The sequence below is a fragment of the Anolis sagrei genome, chromosome 2 (assembly GCF_037176765.1).
Source record: "Anolis sagrei isolate rAnoSag1 chromosome 2, rAnoSag1.mat, whole genome shotgun sequence".
In the NCBI taxonomy this organism is placed as follows: domain Eukaryota; kingdom Metazoa; phylum Chordata; class Lepidosauria; order Squamata; family Dactyloidae; genus Anolis; species Anolis sagrei.
The window spans coordinates 235,411,753-235,434,654 of NC_090022.1; the positions used below are offsets into that span (position 1 = coordinate 235,411,753).

Consider the following 22,902-nt stretch of genomic DNA (forward strand, 5'->3'; position numbering starts at 1 on the left):
ACGTCTGAAAATCAGACTTCAGTTTCAACCATACTTGGTGGTTCTGAAGAAAAAGGACTTGTTCTGGGGCTCTATTTAGGGTTTTGACACCCCATGCCTGGATATACTAAAGTACCTCCACTTTTGTATTTGGAATTGAATAAAGTCCTGGTGCTGGAGAGTCTTGGATTCTGAGGACAGTATTCCTTTTGAGCATTAAATAGTTTTGTCTTAATTGTTTCAAGTTACTATTCCGGCATATAAGATGACTGGGTGTATAAGACGACCCCCAACTTTTCCAGTTAAAATACAGAGTTTGGGATATAAGACTACCCCGCTTCCAACACACACCAAATGAAAATTTTAAAAGCATCAGATTTGATTTCAATATGGTAATTTTCCTATTACTGTACCTCCTTCTCTGCCTCTCAGATCTCACACCTGCACACCTGCATCACTTCACTGCAGTCTTCAGGAGCAAGATCTGACAGGCAGAGGAGGAGGTACGGTAATAGGATACAAGGGTGGGCCAGACAGGTAAAAGAGTTGTGTTTTTCTGGGCCCAGAGTCACTCGACCTCTTTTTTCAATACCCTGGGTGCCCCAGAAGCCTGCAGCTTGCTCCGCCCTTCACTTACACCTATCCAGTGAGGTGCCCCTTCACCTCACCATCAGGATCACATTAAGTCCACAAATTCTGATGAATGGATTTTTTCTACCATACTTGTACAGCGCCGCCCTTAATGCTTTCATACAGTCACTGCATATGACAGGGATGCGGCCACTGCCATTTTTGAGCTCCCCCCCCCCCCCCCCAATATGCAGCAATCACAGATTCTCCAATCCGGATTGGAAGTTTCAGCACCCTCTCTATAAGATGACTCCCGGCATATAAGATGACTCCCATGCATAAGGCTACTCCAGCATATAAGATGACTTCCGCGTATAAGACTACTCCCGCGTATAAGACGATTCCTGCGTATAAGACGACCCCTGACTTTTGAGAAGATTTTCTTGTGTTAAATTGTAGTCTTATACGCCAGGATATATGGTATATAGGAGAGGTTCAAAAACTGGTATCCTCCCAAAACTACTTTTAATGTGATTTTAGATAGGAAAAGCTTTAACATATGCACAACTCAAACAAGAATGAACAATTCTCAAGATTTCCAAATGGGAGCATATAACATGTTTGCAGTTAAGGTTGGATTGCATCAGACTTATGCTGATTTCTGTTCACAAAGGGGAAAATATGAGCACACTGATGTTTGCTGATGACCTCAGTAATCTACTTAAGTATAATGAATGACCAAACCCCCTTTAATCAATGGCAAAGAATCCTTGAGTAAGCTACCCTTAAGAAGAATGCAGATAAGAACAAGGCTGAGATAAGTGAAGATATTGGACCTACCACAAAAGAAATCGTTAGAATGAGGCACAAAAGATCACAGGGCTTTTATGCTGGGACAAGCTGTTGGAAGAATTTACCTCCTTAGCCACAATGGAGCAAATTCACTTGTTTCAGGTGTGGGAGATCAATACAAATAATTATCTGGCAATAAAACATTGCCTACACACTGGCAGCCTAAGCCCACCTTGGCCCTACATATTTCTTTATATGATCACACATGTAAGGCTGACAATAAGCACATGCACACAGCCAGCATGCAGTTTCTGCAATTGTAACTATAATTCTTCCAGTTGCTACAAATTTGAAGAATTGCTTCTGGGTGTATCTGTGTATTGCTTAGTTGACATTTACCTATCTGCAAGCAAGTGTGTGCAGGTCTGAAAATGAATCAGGATTAATAGGTTATTTTCTGTGAAGAAGATAATAGCTTCAGGCTGGTGAAACGGAAGTAAATTTGTTCTGAAACAATCTGTGGACATTGGGCAGCTGCTAAATAAGCAGTTATGTTTTCTTAAGCACTTATGTTTTCTGGCAGTTGCCATTAAGATGTCAAAATTTCTGAATAAATGAAGTGCTGAAATAAAGACAGACAAGTCTTTATTTATGAGGAATGGAAGGGAGATAGCATCTTACTGGGTACCACTGAACTATTGTGATTGCAGTAGTCAGAAGTTTGCTGACATGAGAAGTGCCTGAGGATGAACATATTCTTAGATGTTCATCAGGATTTTAATGGGCCTCTCAGTTTCTTAAGACAGGCTACAAACTGGGAAAGGAAACCTTAGGGCCAAAGTTCAATGCAGCTCTTGTGGAAGATGCAGCTTGCTGTTCTGTAGTTAGGAATTACACAATGCACAACTTCTTTTTGGACTCACCCCTGTAACAAATTACAGAAAAGTGGTCTCAAGGATTCAGAAGGTAACTGTTCAATAAGGACCACTTCTCTCAAGTTTCATGTTTCCTTTTAGATTTGCCTATATGTGGAAGTATAACACCAAATGACTCAGGCAATTTGGAATTATTATGTATAGTGATTGGACAGATATATAGGCATACCTCAGTTACTAGGCATGCATGAATGGCAAAACAAAGAGAGAATGGGAAAACAGACTCACCAGCTACCATAGGCTAAGTGCATTCATTTCATATGTTAGCATGAAATAAAAGGGTGTTGAAATATTTTTAATTCTTCTTTTTTGTGGTATAGTCATATTGTCCTATTCTTTCCATGCTATTTTGAATCTGGTACACATCTTTTCCTAAAGATGTTATGCACAGGAATACAACTATACTCGTCACCTCCTTATCCATGGATTCTGTATCCACAGAATCCATCAACCACCCATAGCTTAAAAGTATACCCCACCCACACTTTCCAAACCTAAACCTTGAATTTACCATTTTATGTAAGGGATGCCATTTTACTTTGGTATTGTATGTAATAGGACTTGAGCATCCATGGTTCTGAAAACAAAGTGTAGGATACATCAAGGGACTTCTATACTTCACTAAATGAAATATACCTGTATTTATAGGTGTAATTAGTGTAGAAATATTTAACATTTGTCAATTAACAATACACAAAGTACTTCATTCCAAGAACAAATATCCTAAACACAGAAAGTAAATTTGTCCATTAGTTCTCTTGATGGTACAGAAGTTTTGTGACAGTTGCCCAGATCCCAGCATTGCTTCTTAAAGAAAGACTCCCTAAAATAAAGTCCACAGGGCTCTAAAGTACACCCAGAAAGCTTCCAGAAGTCCTAGTACCTATGAAAACAAGGTGTGCATGATCAGTCTTGTTTTCAACAAAGAAGCTTCCATTTAAGCTTCTGTTGTAATAGCGAATTTGGTATATAGTTCCTGGTCTGTTTTTGGAGGGCAATTTGGCCCTGAGATTTTCTGTACTATACATTTATGTACAATGATCAAATAGCCTTAAAGAAGGGAAGATAATACATCATGTGACATAAATTTCTAATCTATTTTTTGTGTTAAAAAAAGGCATGGTAGGGTTATTTTATACTTTTTAAAGAATGGTAATGTCATAATTTGAACAAACAGTAGATGTCACTACTTTCCATTCCCATAGCTACGTGCTTGTTTAATGCAAGTGCAAATCAGTAGACACAAGCTTAGATTTGGGTTTAAATCAAAGCAATTATAAACACTTTTTCACCTAATAAAAATAAATGTTCTAATTCTCCTAGTTTAGTTTTGCTGTCTTAGTTTAAAGGCGGGAGGTTATAACCTTCAAAAGGCAATAACAGAGTGTTTTACGCAATACTTGTAAAGTCCCACCTTACCTAAAGATTGGACAATGTCTGAAACCATACTTCTAGTGAAGAAAGGAGACACAGAAAACCTTAGCAACGATTGTCTTATTACACTCCTCTCTCAACTATATAAACTGTTCACAAGGATCCTGCTACAAAGAATATTTCAAGAAGTGGAAATAAACAGGGAGCAAGCCAGCTTCAGACGCGGCTACTCTGCCCTCAATTCTATCCATGCAGTCAAACAGCTACTGGAAAAACCCCCCCAGAAAATATCGAGTTCAGGTTTGTCTTGCTTTTGTTGATTACCATAAGGTCTTCAACTAAGTTAAGATCAATCCTATCCTTAACGCTCTGCACCAAGCCGGTGTAAATCCAGCATATGTGAACATCATAAAAAGCATAAATACATCATAAAAAGCACAATGGATATAAAACTGTTGTCAGAAGTATATTACATCAGAATAAACAAAGGAGTGCGTCAAAGAGACACAAAATCGCTAAAACCATTTGTGGCAACTTTAGGAAACCTCTTCCGAAAAAACAAATTTAAAGGTGGGATTTCAATTGACGGCAGACAACTGATGGTCATGGCAACTTATGAACTGGAATCCAAGAGACCACAAGCAGCCATATGACAGACATCATCCTTGATGGGACAAAGCAATGATTAAGCTACTTGGCCAGAAATGGCCAAGATAGAATATTTTGGCAAATAGATTTGTGTGAAGCCCAAAGGAGTGGGTCAACAACAAATCAAATAGAACAGAATAATACATATTTGGCCAAAAAGATCCTAAGAAGCATGTTTCCACATAAGTTAATAGCTATATGGTATGACCCCTCCCCAAATATCCATGGGGGAATTGTTCCAAGACACTTCCGTGGATGCCTGAAATCATGAATATTAGCAAACTCTATATTTTGATTGTAGTAGGGACCTTTGTAAGTCACAGAGGGCCAAAATACCGTAAGGCTAGGCACAGTCAACCCTGGGAGACCAACAATGAATACTAGGTGAACAGTTTATTTCAAAGGAAAGAACTGACAAAACCACGTCTGTATATTCCTTCTCTAACAAAAATCTATGAAATCCATGGGGTTCTATAAGTCAGGTTACTTGAAGCACATGAACTATAAATTATCATTCCTCAGTGCAATAGCGAATTCTAGCTAAGGATTCCAAGTCAGGAAGGTGGTATTTCTATCTCCCTTTTTTTTTTTTGCTTAAGAAATGTATCTTCTTTGTTTCCTATTCACTTCTTAGGACACACAACTGTGGAGTATGTGTATTAACATATGGCATATAGTGATATTGCCTGGCATCCGATTGGTTAGTTGCAACTAGAGTAAACACATTCAATAGATTTTTTTAATGGTGATTCAACATGCAAGTAAATCCCACTGATTCAGAGGCTCTAAATTAGAGTTAACAACAGGATTTAGGCTACTGATTGTGAAGTGTGTGTATGGATGTGAAATTATCTTAAATCTCATGACTGTTTTTGTCACAGGGTTTAGGATATTCAAAACATGTTTAACCTAGATACCCTAAAGGCATAAGATCTCATTTGATCTTGGAAGCTAAGTAGGGTCAGCTCTGGTTCGTACTTGGGACTGACAAGGAATACTAGGCACTATAAGCCATTTCTCAAAAGAAGGAACAGGCATAGGATACATAGCATTTTCATAGGATTTCTTTGCCTAAGAAACCCCTATAAAATTCATGGGGTTGACGTATGTTGTCAGGCACAGGCAGGCACACACCCACACACACACCAATTAGTCTCCCCCAGTTCTGATTTATGGGGCAGCAGACATAGCAAGCAATAAGGATCTGTTCCCTATCAACTGGGGTGCAGTAGACTGGTATTTCCACCACCATCCCATGAGTGATCTCCAATGCACTGAAAATCATGACTGGGATCTTTCTTCTAATTTTTCACACCAGAGATTGCTTGCAGAACAAGGGTGGAAACATGAGTCTGCTGCCTGATAAATTAAGATTGGAGGAGAGGGTTAGAATGGGAAGCATTACTTATCCATGTATCTGGAATCCCAGCCCATGACTCAAAACGTGGAAATACAATTAAACATTCTTACTCAGAAAAAGTTACTGAAGGTTCTTCAAAATTATTTTGTAATGTGTACATAAATCTGCAAGAAATTTATAATTATATTCCTAAGACCTAGAAGTAGGAACTAAAGTGAAGGGAGAATTCCTTCCCTAATATCTACTATGTTGCAACACATCTTCAGATCCTCTGAAGATGCCAGCTACAGATGCAGGCACAACGTTAAGAGAAAATGCTGCTAGAACATGGTCATACAGCCCAGAAACCATACAACACTCCACATCCATAAAAAGTTTAATTCTTGGGAATTCCACTGTAACTACTGCAAAAATGACTGCCTAATGGGAAAAAGCACTGTTTCAACCAATTCTTACATGTGGTGATGAAAGGTCAGAAGCTGTGCGTAAGGCAAACCAAAAGAGAGTCAAGGTGAAGAAAAAGTATCCTCAAACAGGGAAAGACACTGTCATAATACTCTCAGGGGTATTGACGAAAAGTAGCTTTAGCATTTCCAAAATATGTTGACACTACCATCAAGTGTCTGGTGTTTCCTACTAATAAAAGTAACAGTTGAAACAAAAGGGAATAGTTCAACATGAATAGTCTTCACTTCATGCTTGCTTGATAATTTTCCAAGCAAGTGAAAACTGTTATTTAATAATTGGCTACAATATATCTACACACACAATCAGAAGCACACAAACAATGTGCCCCTGTGATTTGCTGCAAGTTGCCACATACTGCTACTAAATAATGTTTCAAAACGATTAAAAAATGAAAAGATGTATCTTTACTTTGGTGTCAGATAGCTCAGCCATAAGACTGGATATTTGGATTGGCATGCCATTAAATAAATGACTGTCTCATTTCACTAAGCTATCCATTCTTGAACCTAAGGAGGAGAGAGGACAATTTTCCCCTAAACATACTAAAGTTTGATATGTTATCCCTAGGTTGATTTCAACTCATCTATTCTGTGGAAGTCAAATTTCAAGTTTATGAAATATAATATCCCTGACAAGAAGAGAGGCATGCAGCCTTACCAGTAATTCGGTTTTCAATTTCCCCTTGCATTTGGAGGGAATCCACATAAATGGTCCTGTTTCCAATGATCCGAGCACATGCAATTCCCCGGTAAGGCTGGCAAAACCCATCTTCATGGTAATCTTCCCTGCAAAAAATATATATATTAAAAAATGGGAACCTCATAAGTACATCTGCAGATGTCTGCCTGCCCCTGATGAATTCAAAGAATTATTGTATTTATTTTTAAATGAAATCAGGGCAAAGAGACAGTAAATGTGACATTTCGAATTCCTCCAGATGCAGCACTCATCTCTTCGTTTCAACAGACGCATTGTTTTGGAAATAAGAAAAACTATATTGGAGATTTTAGTTCTGGTTATGGAGGAAGCTCTCCAAAGTGGAAACAAGAATTATGCTAGAAATCTTATACTAAAGATAATGGGATATGACAGGTTATTCTATTAAAAACTTGTACAACTGAGACAGGACTATGTGTCATGTTACACTTCGTAACAAATTGCTGGTTTCAAATAACATGCTATGTAATTAGACAAGCAGTTGTTTCTCTTCTTTCATATCCTTCTGCAATTCTTCATTTCCTGCAGTGAACAGCAAAGCAGTTCTTGCCAAGATTTAATTAAAATATGCCATAATTCTGAACTATGGTTTAAATAAACAGAATGAAATCAGTGTTTAACTTCCTCTCCCTCCTCCTAATGCTTTCTTTAAATTTGACGCAACACCAATTTTATTTTCAGATATGGGTTGAGTTATATTCTGGGTTGAATTCTCTACTTTTAAAAATCAGTTGAGTGCACATGACTTCACAGAGCTGCTATGGAGTTGTACTGATTATAAAAGGTTCATGGTTCTAACACTATGGATGAACTCTTAACTTGAACTTAAGTTCAAGGGAGCTGTATTCCTTTGGGAGCTGGCTCATATTGCCAGGTTCATGCAGTACACCTGTCAAGTTGGAAGTGGAGGCTGCTTTTTGGCTGAGCAGTGCTAGTGCCTTGAGTTAGGTCAACTAAGTTCAAAAGGAGCACATGGGACTGTTATAGCCTTTCTGGCTTGGCTGGTGCTTTATTCAGAAGCCTATGTAATGCAACACTGCTTTGAATCCTATCAACTGGAGTATAACTATTGAATCCATTATAGAAGGAAGACAAAAAGTGTCAGCTGATGGAGCAATTTTAGCAATTATGTGGAAAAAATGGAAAGCTTTGTTTCACCCAAGAGGTATTCAGAGTTCATGGTAAGATAAGTTGTATGAGTCACCAGCTTCATTATAGATGTATGACGCAACTGTAAATAAACCTCAAGACAGCTTGTAAACATGTTTTGAGAACTACATCACTGCATCTCCCCATCTAGTTTAATCAGCAACTGCTTAAGAAGTTAGAAGTTTCCTGCTCTTAAATCACATGTCCTATTTGTCTTCACCCAAATCTTATTAGAGAACCATGGTCTGAAGAACTGAAGAAGGCTAGGCAGAGGAAGAGATATACCACAGTTTCATCTGGATTTCTGAATTTAGCTTTTTGAAATCTTAATCTTCCCCTTCTCCTCCTCCTCCATTGAATCCATCTATGAAGAGTCATTTCTTCTTTCCCTTGCCTGTCACTGAATAAATTTTGCAAGAACTAAACTATTAAGAATGACTGAGTGAACAAAAATGCAAATATACAGCAGAAACCAACAGCCTTGCCTTCACTTCACAAAAGGCTGCAGAAGTCAAGTAAAACTTTCATATACTTTTCATAAACCTGATGAAAGTGACTCAGTGGCAGACCAGAGCTGAATGGAAGAAGGACTTCTTATCCTTGCTGCACAAACTATTTTTGTTAAATCAACACGATGGCTTCAGAGCTTTAAAATTTGACTCAGTTTCAACTTGAAATGGACTCTGTCCCTTAATCTGATGAAGAAAATTGGAAAGCTAAATATAGTTTGAAGTAGTGAGACAATGTTGGCACTTGCATAGACTGACATTTAAAGGTCAATTTAAATGTTGCCTAATTAATTAGATAGAGTAGGAATTGCTTTTATCCCAGTAATGATGAAATGTTCCTCCTGTTATTTATTTTTATCCATCCACAAAACTTAGGATTTTGCTCTTGAGAAATATAGGTTTAATTTAAGAATGGAAACCTGCTCCCAACAAATATACCATATTTCTTTTGTTGTAAGATGCCATCAATAGTAAGACACATACTATTTTTGCTACCATTAACAGAATATGTGTGTGTGTACACACACACACACATATATATATGACCTACAATTTTAAGACAGACCCTATTTTCAGACAGGATTATATGGCAAAATGTGTGTCATAGGATTGAAGAAATACAGTAATATTCAAAGAATTATCATGAAGGATATTGCTGATGTCTTTCCCCCCTGAAATATTTTTCTTGTTGAATGTTGATAATAAGTAATCAAAATAAGAGCCAGCAGATTTAGGTTGAACAGTATATAGTTCAAATATGTTGGAAAAATGTGTCAGAGCTGTTGCATAGAAAACCCCTTGCAGACCACTCCATTATCCCCTTACTCACCAACTCAAAAGTGAAAGAGATGGGTTTTCATCACATTATTGTCTGCTCCCTAAACTGCATTTATGCATTCAGGAGAAAGCACAACAGCTTTTCTAACTAAATTTGGGCAAGCCCAACAGAATTTTAGCTGTAAAATACAGAAATGTATGCCATTTATTTAAATTGGCCACCTTCTTTCTCTGACTGCCTTTGTGTTCCAGTGGCAAGCAATGGCCACCAGCCACTATGACAGGAACAGGAGGGGACAGCGAGTGCCATTCTGTGTCCTTGGGAGGCCTAAACTGAGAAATATAGGATGGTCATAGTAATAGTTGCAGCCAGTTCTGTATTGGAACTGGCCCAGCTGTATACATGTCCGAAAGTCAGGGTTTGTTCCCTGACTTTCGGACATGGATGCTCAAGAGTCTTGGAAAAACTCTTGAGCATTCCATGACTTTTCTCAGTATGGTTCATGGCTGCATCAACCTGAATCAGCTCCATAAGTCACGTAAACACCATGGAACTAATTTGCCCCCTACCCCCTTTACGATTAAGTATTCATGTAGGTCTGCCCAAAGTTGTCTCTTTGAGTGACTTAACACATCATACCCGAAAAGAAGCCATAGGCATTCAGATCTATCAGTATATTAAACCATAGTTTGACATTTTGTTCATAGCATACACATAACTCTCCATTTTTTAAAAAAATCACTCAGAACTACTTTAGAATGCAAGTAGAACTTCTTGATTTCATGTTTCTCCATGTTAAAATTCTGAATAATACTTTATGTGCCATTCTGAATGATACCACCATGAGTGATCACTATGACATCATGGAGGATTATTCCTTTCTTAACAGGTAGAAGGAGGACATTCCTGGCTATCATGTGTTAGCTTTATTTCAAGCAGGAGTTTATGTTAAGTTCCATTAACATTTGTCACCATGCCACCACTTCAGGGTTTGACACAGATGTCCAAATCCTGTTTGTAACAAAACTATGTTAACTATGGATTGCCAACAATGAGCGTGTAAAGAAAAGGAAGAACAAACAAGCTCAATGTAAAGTCTTCATAGCCAAAACTTGGTGTGGTTCCAATATCTTGAGTTACACCAATGTCTGTTATTTTGATTTCCAAAAATTCTTTACCATGCCATATGGATAAAAAATCTGGCCTTAACTCCATTTGTTAATCCCAACTATATTAGACTAATAGAAGTGACAGAAATTTATTGCTGGAACTGAAATCTGGATTTAGGTCAGAATCTTTTTAGTGTGATCAGCTGTCCTGAACAAAACAAAGACTACAGTACCACCAAATGAATGCTTTTCAATAAAATGTGAAGAAAAATTGTGGTTTCACTTAAATATAGCTATCTTTATAACTGTGATATTTGAAGAATGATATTTCTTGCATGAAGAAATGAGTACGTTTTAACATCTTCAGAAGAGAAGGTGCTGATGTTAAACAATACAGATGTATTTATTTGCAATTCACAAGTGTTTTCATAGAATCATAGTGCTGGAAGAGACCTCCTGAGCAATCCAGTCCAACCTCCTGCCAAGAAGCAGGAAAATCACATTCAAAGCACCCCAGACAGATGGCCATCCAGCTGCTAATTAAAAGCCTCCAAAGAAAGAGCCTCCACCTCACTCTGGGGCAAAGAGTTCCATTGCTGAACACCTCTCAGTTAGGAAGTTCTTTCTAATATTCAGGTGGAGTCTCCTTTCCTGTAGTTTGAATCCATTGTTCCATGTCCTAGTCTCCAAGGAAGCAGAAAACAAGCTTGCTCCCTATTCATAAATATCACCTGAACACACATCAAGAGCAGTATTGCCTCATCACTTATTCATAAAACAATGCTTGTTTTATGAATGAGTGACTAAGTAAGAAAAGCCTATGTTATTTTTTGAGTGGGGTTGAAAAGTTGCTTCTCCCATTAATTAGACCTCAAATTTATAGTTTTTAGCAAATGAAACAATATTTGAAAGATGTAACTTTCTCTTTGCTATCAGACTCATCAGTTACTGAAATGTGAGATGTAATATGCTAACAGTTCCTAGGCAAAGCTTTCAAAGATACTTGGATCAACAAAGAAGCCTTTCTTTGTATAGCAAATGAACTACATGCCAAAATAGATATGGGCAAATCATGATGCATGTTAACCACCTAACACATCTATGGTACAAAGTGTCAGATGAGTGTACCAGAGGGCATATGAATATAATGGGCATATTGTCTTCAGTTGAAAGGTACACATCAGCCTAATCCACATTAGGAACATTAAAAATGCTATAAAGTCTTTAAAAGCTGTTTCCACTTAAAACAGAGGATGACAGCTGTTTGTGTAATTTGTGGAATGTAAACAATGTGTGTTTCTTCCTCCCTTCTATAGATACAGCAGACAAATGAAGGTGTTCTTGTTATTCACTTCAACTAAATCTTGTTAGCTGAGACAAAACTTGCAAAAAAAAACAAACTCCTGCAGAACAGCTTTCTAATCCATCTGCAACCCTATGGTCCTTGCAAAGACATTTCCTATTGCAAAAAGTCTTTTCCTGGAATCTAAAATGGAAACAAGGTGATGAAAAATGTAGCCAAAATGCCCCCATGGCCCCAATAGAGCATTTAGGGCAAAAGATTTCTTTCCCCTTGGAGATTGCAGTAGGGTGACTGTCCCAAGATCTTCTGTGGAAGGTTCCCTTGCCTTTCTGTAGTGAAAACTGTATTTAAAACAAGATTTCAAGATCATGTTGATTCTCCTACGGTTAAATCCAGATTGGCATAATGTGGTTTATTTGATGTGCCATAATTATGACATCTATCACTGAATCTGTTTCTGCATGGGTTCTAAAATATTGGTTTGGCCATAGGCATATGAATATGTGATATTTACAAAGAGTAAGGCTCAATTTCAATTCAAAGGAATGAAATCGCTTTATTGAATTACAAACTCTTTTTTTAAAGGAAAAGCTCTTTGAAGACAAAATATCCTTAAAATGTGGAAAATGGTGAAAATCCTGCTATTCATTCACATACTTTTTATATTTAAAAGTCACATTGTCTGATGCAAAATCCAGTGTCTAGTGGTTTTTCCCAAGACTCTTCTACATTAAATTGGAGGGGAGAAATTTCCAAGAGTTCTTTCCATTAACTCTATTTTCAAATTTTATTAAATTGATGTTAATTGCTTCAAGAGGCAGAGATAGACTACTTCATGTGATATACCTTGCATTTAGAAAATTACATATGCTTTTAATGAAGCCACATTTTTCACATATAAGTAAAAACAGGAATAAAGATTTCCACTGTGGAATGACCCTGGTTCACTTGAAATGCCACTTTCCTAAATACATCAATCCATAAACAAAAACAAAACACAATGAAACCAGAGTCTAAGCTCAATCAACTATTTGTGATTACTTTGTGTGCTCAGTTCAGCTCAGAGTATCTTGTGGGGAGGGGGGTGTATCCTCCTTACTTATATTTTTCTTGTTCAGCTTTTGGTTTTCTTCTTGATAAAGTAGCGAAGAAAGTTAAGTTTTCATTCCACTTTTGTTGTTTGGTCTCTTTATTCCTTGGGTTTGTCAGCAAATACAAATAATATTTACCCTCTTCACACTTCTGTCCACAGAATAAATCATTTTCTTGCAAAACCTAATTCTCTTCCAGAACTAGAGAAGGCAGTGCAGAGCAGAACTTGGATACATTAACAAAAGGAAAGCCTCCATAAAAAGGTTGACCGATTTACAATTCAACTCTATTATAGGTCTTCATATAAGATTTTCTTCAAAACGTGTTGTTAAACCATGCAAGTTTGCACTTTCCTCTTAAACCAGAATTTTTCAAAAATAATTATTCAATTTGATTTCTCCCCAGAAAATGGCACTCAAATCTTACACAATCTGAAAAACATGACAACATCCCTTTCACAACATTTTTTCTGACTGTCATTTTGGAGGCGAAATGGAGGGGGTGGGGGAGATATTTTAGCACACTTCCAGTGATGTGAAGGATCTATGAAGGGAAACTGGTTCCTGGTCCTCAGTTGCCCACTCACAACTGAAATATGCTGGTGCTCCCTCAGGGCATCCTCATAAATGAGATCATATATCCAAAAGTATGTGTTCAGTACTATGTCCTTGTTTTCCAAAATCTATGGGGGACCTTCAGGCTGTAAGTCTTCCAAGACTGTCCCACATGACTGCTCCCTACAGAAATGTTCCTTTTTCCATGGCTTCTAATGAGACACATTAAGAAGGTGCTGATTTTGTATAATGGCTGACATGACAAGTCAGCTCCAGACACTCGCAGGGCACTGAGAAGTCAGTCTTCCAAGGCAACGAGAGAGCTTTTGAATAGGATCAACAAGTAGAAGACAAAGCTCAATGTGTATGTTTGTGAAAGAGAAGGTAGCCAGCAAGGTTTCAGTGTTTGAACTATTATGGGAGATGAGGATTTGAATTGCACTGATTGACTTAAAGGAAGTCACACTCTGTCAGCCTTAGAAGAAGGTAATATCAAACCTCCTCTCAATATACCTTTCTGAGAAAAGTGATAGGATCACCATAATTCAGTTGGCTTACAGGCACATTACAACAACAAATACAAGTAGAGGTCTGAAGAAAAGGCTTCCTAGAAATTAGCTTTGAGATGACTACATTTGAAGCAAATACATAATCCAAGTTAAAATAAATTTTCTAAACATAAAAAGCCATCTTGGATCCTGTGCTAGGAGAAAGAGGGAACCTAAATAAATATCAACGAATGAAGAAATATCAGCCTTGAAATTGGAGAAATAAGATAATTATTTCAAGTGAAAACTAAAAAAAATACAATGATTGCTTTCTTTCTTTGAGAAGATCTTCAATCATTTGAATACTTAAATATAGATAAAATTAAGTGAAAGCATAAAAAGAACTTGGCGTATTTAATTGTCCTGTTGTCCAAAATATTTGCATCAAAATCCTCATGAAGCCAGTAAATGCATATCAAATAATACTTACTGAAAATTGTGGTTCGGGCTGTGTGTTGGGCCTGTAAATATATACAGCAAAATAATTAGCAGATATAAAAGATAGGAAATATAATTTAAAATGTAAGTACATTTTAAACATCTGGTTTTGCTTAGTTTCAAACTACAAGTGAAATAAAAGTGCTAGTCTCAACTAGAGTAGGCCCACTGAACCAAGTCAGTCAATACCATTGATTAAGTGGGTTGTTCTAATAAGCACTAACAACTCGATTTCACTCAAAAAATGTCTACATCATAAGTATATTCAGAAGCAAAAATCAGAATCATATATGCTGAAACTAATGTCTAAATAATATTTTGAAACTGTGAAGTAGTATTTCTCACTCTTTAATTCATGATGCCATCCTTTATTTCTAATATCCTCTTACTAAACCCTATTAAAACCTATTAAACAGAATCCAACAGAAATGTTAAATTAACACCTACTGCCACATGACCTTGGCTGTGAGAGAAGATGTTGATTCAATTATTTATACATTCAATATTATAGTAAAAAGATATACAGAGAATTCAAAGCTTCCTTCAGGGATAGTCCCATTTTATGCTGTGTAAATGACAGATAATAGTCATTTACACAGTACAAAGCAGCATGCTGCAAAAGAACATGTACAGTGCTGCAGGCTGAGTATATGCATGGACTTCTGTTCCTTCACAAGAACTTTCACTTCAATGGGGAAAGCCAATCTGTACGCAATCTCATTTTGCAAACATAAATCACTTCTATATCCCCAAAAGGAAGCTTGTGCTGAGGTGTTCCATACATTTAGAACTCTGGATCAAAGCATGCAACCCATGGTGCTTCTTAACAGAGCTTTCCAAGCAGTGTGTCATGACATATTAGCTTGTTGGCTGCAGTATATAGGTATGTCATAAGGAGAGACCTCTGAGTTTATGTAAAATAAGCAACATGAACTTTCATGCATTTATATGATGCAAAGGTGCTAAATGGTAAGGTGCTCATCATATCCTTGTATGAATACCCTGGATGAGGAATCAGATAGGTACTGTGCAGTATGCATAATTGGGTCAAAAAAGCTGATTCTGCATCACTTCCTGTAAAACTGAATAACTGTATCATAAAATGATATATGTCTAAAAGTGTGTCACCAAGATGGAAAGTTTGGAAAACTCTGTTCTAAAGGATGGATGCCTAACTTCATCATCATAGAATGAACCAGACCAGAACAGCTTTACCATGAAAAATGCTAAACTACACTTGGCTGAGATTTACATGATGCAAATCTTTGGAGACGAAAGTTAAAAATGATATATCCAATATCGCTGACCTACCAGCAAAATGGAAACTGCTTGGGGGCAAGATTTCCTCCTGCAGCCACCTGCCAATCCTGAGAATTGGAGAGCCCTCCAGAGGGGATTTAAGGGATGCAGGATGGGCAGAAAGTAAGGAATGTGCTCCTCTATTGGCAACGAATACAGTCCACTTCATGGAAGACTCTCTTACATGCTTCTTTGCAATCCTTTTGTTCCCTTGTCATCACAATGAATATTTATTTTTGCACTAAATGTAGCATAAGATGTAGCATTGATTCAGATTATATTGTTTATTTTGATTGGCAGCAGTTCTTTTCTATCACCTTCTATCTGACCCTTTCAGCTAATGATGCCAGGGACAGAACATGAAAACTTCTGCATGCAAAAAGTGACCTATCTTTGAGTTACAATTCCTCATCCTCTTTGAAGAAAGTGCATCAAAGGGTTTTTTAATGACTGCATGTGGTGCATATGCCTTACACTACCATTCCCTGGTCAAAAAAAAAATTACGGAAAAATATGTGCCTTGACTTTTAGCAAGTTGCCACAGACATCATATACAATCTTTCAAAGACTGGGGCCAAAACTATCAATACCAGATGGAGAGCTGCTACTTATTCTTCAGAGCAGCAAGAACACAATGTGTTCAAGCAGCACTGTGAAATGTGAAGTAATGAAAGTTTGCCTTTCTGTACCTTAGACTAAACCTTATTTCACATTTCTGCTGTTCTCTGAACTTCATATTTACAGACCATTCCATCTGTATCTACTTTCTTTTATTACTAGTAAATGGTATCAGGTTCTACCCAGAAGTTTTTGTGTTGAAGAGGAAGCCTCAGGCAATGACTTTATTGATTTTCTTTCATGCTGCAATTTATTTTCTTAAAAAGAAAAAAAAACACAGTGAATTAATTTCTCATTTTGTGATTGTGAAAAGTAGGAGCTAGTCTATAAAGCAATAAACCTAGTTATAAAAGCCACATTTTAAAACAAAGTGACTCACCCATCCGTACAAACAGAACTCCTGTTGCATTTATTGTCTTCATTCCATTCGTGGCCACACATTGGTAATAACCAGTGTCAGTGGTGTCCAGATTTTGGATCCTTAATCGTGAGCCATAGTCTGTTTTCCTTATAATGATCCTTTTGGGTTCTTGGACCACTGGTGCATCATTTTTTAACCATCTGACGTTGGGGGATGGATTCCCTGCCACTTTACAATGGAGAATTGCAGTCTGGCCCTGGACTATGGTGATATTGTTCACGGGTTCCAAAAAGGTCAAAAAGTAACCTTAAAAAAGGAAAAGGTCAGAATATATCAAAGTTGAACTTATATACCCAATGTGTCAAAGGTCAGTTATTCATGAATACCTTCAAGAAAACTATATCAGTTTTTTTAAAAAGTATTTCTACTGGCACACCGTTTTAAATATATAAGACAACATATACGGTATAATTACATAAGAAAATAACAAACGTCAAACTAGAATAACATAATAAACTGAATTAAAACACACATATCTTGAACAGAAATAAAACAGAAAAATGGGGGAAAGAAGTGACTCCCAAATGGTGGGGTGGATGGACGTTGTTTAAGAATGTAAGGAAATGATCTGCATCCAAGGCCTCTTCTACACTGATCTATTACCCAGAATCTGATCTCAGATTATCTGGCACTGAAAACTCATGTAATCCAGTTCAAAGCAGATAACCTGGGATCAGATCCTGGGATATAAGGACAATGTAGAAGGAGCCCAACTGAAAACTCAATAAGCATCTGGATTTGATACTAGCAAGCTAATTCTTTTTTGCTACCTTGCTGCTCTCCTCCCTACTCTCGGTAATGCTGGAAATTCTCCTTCACAGTGTCTTATCTATACAAGGTTTTAGTCTTTTCCTTCCTCTTCTCCTGATATTTATCTCCCATCATGCTTATGGAGCTTTTTCAGAGAAGTAGACAAGCTAAGTCTAACTGTGGCTCCATTGGACCCTCTGTGCTAGCTAGTGGGCACATCTATAGGTAATGCAAAATTAGGTGCGATTTAATTACTTATATTTCTAAGCAATTATATTTCATCACTTCAGCAAAAAGGGGAGTGGCCTTCACCTGCATAAAGCCCCTCTCAAGATCACCTTAAAAACCAACTAATTCTAACTTTACAAACAAAATGCAGGCCCTGACTTAAACATCATTTTTCTTCTTCTTCTTCTTTTATATAATTGCCAACATCTTTGCCAGATGAAGGAGATAACAAGCTCCAAAAACTACTGTGATATATTTGTACCTTTTGGCTGGCCTAATAAATGTACTACAGCAATGTCTTATGGTGAACTTTTCCCTATTGTCAGTGCATCTAACTGTGGAATTGATACAGTTTGATACCACTTTAACTGCGATGGCTCTAAGCTATGGAATCAGTTGTATTCTGAGGTCTTTAGCTTTCTCTGCTAAAAGGGTTCCAAACTACAAATCCTAGGATTCCATAGCACTGAGCCATGCCGTTAAAATAGTATCAAACCGCATTAATTCAACAGTGTAGGTGAACCTATCAACTCCCTTTCTAACCTGAATGGTGATCTTGACTTTCTTGATCCCCTGATTGTATACACTTTGGTTTGTTTTCTGGTGATGCATGAGCAGTCTCTGGAGTGCCAAGAATGTGACAAATACAAACAAAAAAAATTATAAAAAGTGAATTTAAAAAAATCAGGTGGAAAATAGGGGCAGGTGGTTCATTATATGGATTACAGGGCAATACCAGACAAGAACAAGAGGGAAACAAGGGAGAACTAAGCCCATCAACCACTAGCTTCACATAGATTCAATCATACTAATCAAGGTCTAGCTTTTAGAGTGATTACAAGTTTTTGTTTACCCATATTTAGTATACCATTTAAGCCACAGACAGGAAGTTTTAAAAGAGTCAAATCTAACCCATGTGCTAAACATTCCCGTCACATACTCTGCAGTTCAAAAGTGCACTAAATTTGCTTTAGGCACTCATTCAATAGTGGAATGAGAATCTAGGTCTTGTGCCAGATAGTTATTTTGACTAAAGTCAAAACTATTTGATTATGTTTAGTCAAGCAGCAGTATAATTGATAATACTACGCACCATCAAATAAGAACACTGGATCTGAAATTCCCTTTTCAATTAATGATAAAATACAGATGCATTCGTGCATATGAACTTTAGAAACAAGTGAATGAAACAGGAAGCTCCTAGTGTGAAGGCAAATCACAGACATAATTGACTTATATAAACCACTGGCATCTTTTTCTACCTTGGGGAGGACTGGAACTATAGCTGACATTGGGCTTAACCCTTTTCCTATAGGTCCAAAGCAAAACTCCAACCCAATGGCCTCATGTAAGCCACCCCAAGTCCCCTTGGGGAGATGGTGGTGGGGTATAAATAAAGTTTATTATTATTATTATTATTATTATTATTATTATTATTATTATTAGAACCACAACAAGATGAGTCCATAGCATACACTCTACTGGCTGTTGAATTGGATCACACGTTGGACACTTCCCAAGTGTCTAGGACTGTGTGATGTATCCGCGAATAATGCATGCAGATCCCAGTAAGGTGGCCTTCTGCAGCTGGCAGATGGTAATTTTGTCAGTGCCAATTGTGTTTAAGTGCAAGCCAAGGTCTTTAGACACTGCGCCCAGTGTGCCAATCACCACTGGGACCACCTTTACTGGCTTGTGCCAGAATCTTTGCAGTTCGATATTTAAATCCTCATATTGTGTCAGCTTTTCCAGTTGTTTCTCTGCAATCCTCCTTTCACCTGTGATTGCGACATTGACGAACCTTCTTCTTCTTCTTCTTCTTCTTCTTATTATTATTATTATTATTATTGGAGGAAAATTCTGAGTGTGCCTTGGACCGTGAGAAGGTCAAACCAGTCCAGACTTCAGGAAATAAAGCCTGGCTGCTCACTGGAGGGAAGGATATTAGAGGCAAAGATGAAGTACTTTGGCCATATCATGAGAAGACAGGAAAGTTTGGAGAAGATAATGCTGGGGAAAATGGAAGGAAAAAGGAAGAGGGGCCGACCAATGGCAAGATAGAGGGATGTTATCCTTGAAGTGACTGGCTTGATCTTGAAGGAGCTAGGGGTGGCAATGGCTTGGCGTGGGCTGGTCCATGAGGTCATTAAGAGTTGGAAGTGACTGAACAAATAAACAACAATTTTCAGCTGTAATTGATTTACTCCATGGTTCGAATCCAATAGATATAGGACCCTTCCAGACAGGCCCTGTATCCCAGGATCTGATCCCAAGTTTTCTGTTTATCCTAGATTATCTGGCAGTGTGGACTAATATAATCCAGGTTAAAGCAGAAAACCTGGGATCAGATGCTTTGATATAGTGCCTGTTTGGAAGAACCCAGAGAGCAGACTGTATTTATTTTTTCCCACAAGTAACTAATATTACATTACATTTTGGCCAGTGATGCTACGGTTAGAAGGAGTCTTACTCATGTCTATAATGTCTGAAACAAAGCCCTCTGATTAATGTGTGACACTAAGAACTTTAAAAGAAATGTTGCACATTTGAATAATTGACTCCTAAGGCAATAGTTAGAAAAGATGACATTTACAGCTTCAGTGATACTGTAAAGCTGAAAGTAATTTATGTGGGCTTTAAATTTTTGTAACATTTGCAATTGCAAAAACGTACTAACAAATCTGGTTTGAGTTAGAAAAGGCTTATTTTTCAGTGTGATATATTGTTCAACAAGGCATTATTTTAACACATGCATGATCAGTCCAAATTCCATGCAAATCTTTCCTATTTTTGTAGAACAAATGTAAAGCAAGAAATGGTGCCACAAAGATATACATTATAAATGTTAGTACCATTTTGTGCTCACCCAAACATTTTCATCAAAGTGGAATTTGCCTGTTATTTGTGGTATACTCCAAGGATAAAAAGCAATTATATACCAACATTATTGACATTAGAATCAAAGAATTGGAAGAGACCTTGTGGGCCATTCAGTCCAACCCGCTGCCAAGAAGCAGGAAAATAGCATTCAAAGCACCCCCAAGAGATGGCCATCCAGCCTCTGTTTAAAAGCCTTCAAAGAAGGAGGTTCCACCACACGCCGGGGGCAGAGAGTTTCACTGATGAAAAGCTCTCTGAGTTAGGAAGTTTTCCTAATGTTTTGGTGGAATTTCCTTTCCTGTAGTTTGAAGCCCAGCTTACTTGTCTGAACGTATTTCCCTCTATGTCCTGCCTTGCAGTTTAAGATCATAGAATCATAGAATCAAAGAGTTGGAAGAGACCTCATGGGCCATCCAGTCCAACCTCCTGCCAAGAAGCAGGAATATTGCATTCAAATCACCCCTGACAGATGGTCATCCAGCCTCTGTTTAAAAGCTTCCAAAGAAGGAGCCTCCACCACACTCCGGGGCAGAGAGTTCCACTGCTGAATGGCTCTCACAGTCAGGAAGTTCTTCCTCATGTTCAGATGGAATCTCCTTTCTTGTAGTTTGAAGCCACTGTTCCTTATCCTAATCTCCATGGAAGCAGTAAACAAGCTTGCTCCCTCCTCCCTGTCTGGCGAGGCCCTGCTCTCGGTCCCACCAGCTTCACAAAAGCGGTTGGTGAGGATGAGGGACAAGGTCTTCTCGGTAGTGGTCCCCCGGCTGTGAAACTCACTCCCCAGCAAAATTAGGTCAGCTCCATCCCTCCTTTCTTTTAGGAAGAAGCTTAAATCATGGTTTTTGGACCAGGCTTTTGGATAGCAGGAACGACAGCACTTGTAATTTTTGAAAAATTGGCTATGGACATGCTCTGAATCAGGTCTATGGTTGTTGAATTGGACTGGAAATGGCTACATGGTTTGCTAATAATGTTTTAAATTATTTTAACTTAATGCTTTATTTATTGTTTTGTTTGTTACATTTGTTTATATGTTGTGGCATCGAATTGTTGCCGGTTTGTTAACCGCTCTGAGTTCCCCTTCGGGGGTTGGGAAGGATGGAATATAAATGTTCAAAATAAATAAATAAATATGCCATTGTTCTGTGCCTTTGTCTCCAGGCCAGCAGAAAACAAGCTTGCTCCCTCCTCCCTATAACTTCCCCTCACATACTTATACATGGCTGATGTATTGGAATGGGCCTAACTTGAAGGACTAGTGTATAAGGATTTCTAGTCCCTAGAAGGGAAGGTCTGGTCTAAGACAAAGAGAGTAGGGAGCACCCATTCCTTCCATGGTAGTGATGCCTGATTGATGTAGAGATTGGGGAGTTTTGCATAGCAACAGAAGGCAGAGAGGTCCAAAGGGCAGTAATCTGAGTCAGTCAAGGAGGAGTCTGGTGGAGATTTTTTTTTTTGTCGTGTCAGGAGCAACATGAGAAACTGCAAGTCGCTTCTGGTGTGAGAGAATTGGCCCTTTGCAAGGACATCGCCCTGGGAACGCCCACATGATTTGATGTTTTTGTCATCCTTGTGGGAGGCTTCTCTCATGTCCCCGTATGAGGAGCTGGAGCTGATAGAGGGAGCTCATCCGCCTCTCCCCGGATTCGAACCTGCGACCTGTCAGTCTTCAGTCCTGCCAGCACAGGGGTTTAACCCACTGCGCCACCGGGGGCTCCATCTGGTGAAGATAAAGGAAGTGCCTTTAGGCAGGAGAGAGAAACCTCTGTGAGGGAGGATTTTAAAAATTAGAGGCAGCCTTTGGGGAGATGTGCTGAGTTTTTAAAATAGCCCCTGAGAGACAGAGTGCTAGTGTTTTGTGATCCTCTAGTTGGGAATAACTGAGAGTTCTGAAAAGCCTTGTGAGTGAATGTTGCTTTGTGAAGGAACCATTTACTGTAAAGAAACAATCTGACAACCAGCTATAACAAATAAGCATCTGTACCTCTCTTAACATCTGAGAAGCCTACTTATTCACGTTCAAATAAGCTTTATAAATCTGTTTGTTTTACTTCGTCACAGTCAGTGTGTCTTTCTGTGCACAAATATAATAAGGGTGCCTGTTTGAACAACAGCCAACTCTCTTTATATTAGAGTTTTCCCTCAAATTTTGAGTGGCTCTGGGGGTTAACTCCGGTGATTGGTCAGACTGACCAATGTGATTTTGGTGGCAGAAATATAGTTGGTGGTCAGAGGTCGGATTGTCCATTGTAGCCATCATGTCACCGCTCAGCCTTCTCTTCTGCAAGCTAAACATGCCCAGCTCTTTAAGCTGCTTCTCATAGGGCTTGTTCTCCAGAGACTTGATCATTTTAGTCACCCTCCTCTGGACACATTCCAGCTT

The 22,902-nt window shown here is 38.2% G+C and overlaps 1 protein-coding gene across 1 annotated transcript in view; it reads right to left on the reverse strand.

Annotated features, from left to right (window-relative positions):
* The window catches only part of ROR2 (receptor tyrosine kinase like orphan receptor 2), a 135,718-nt gene that overhangs the window by 14,944 nt on the left and 97,872 nt on the right, over positions 1–22,902 (reverse strand). The window contains exons 3-5 of the mRNA XM_060762016.2: positions 16,620–16,907; positions 14,316–14,346; positions 6,784–6,911 (exon numbers count right to left, since the gene is read on the reverse strand). Of these exons, the coding sequence (XP_060617999.2) occupies positions 6,784–6,911; positions 14,316–14,346; positions 16,620–16,907 (447 nt within the window). The remainder of the gene's footprint in view (positions 1–6,783; positions 6,912–14,315; positions 14,347–16,619; positions 16,908–22,902) is intronic.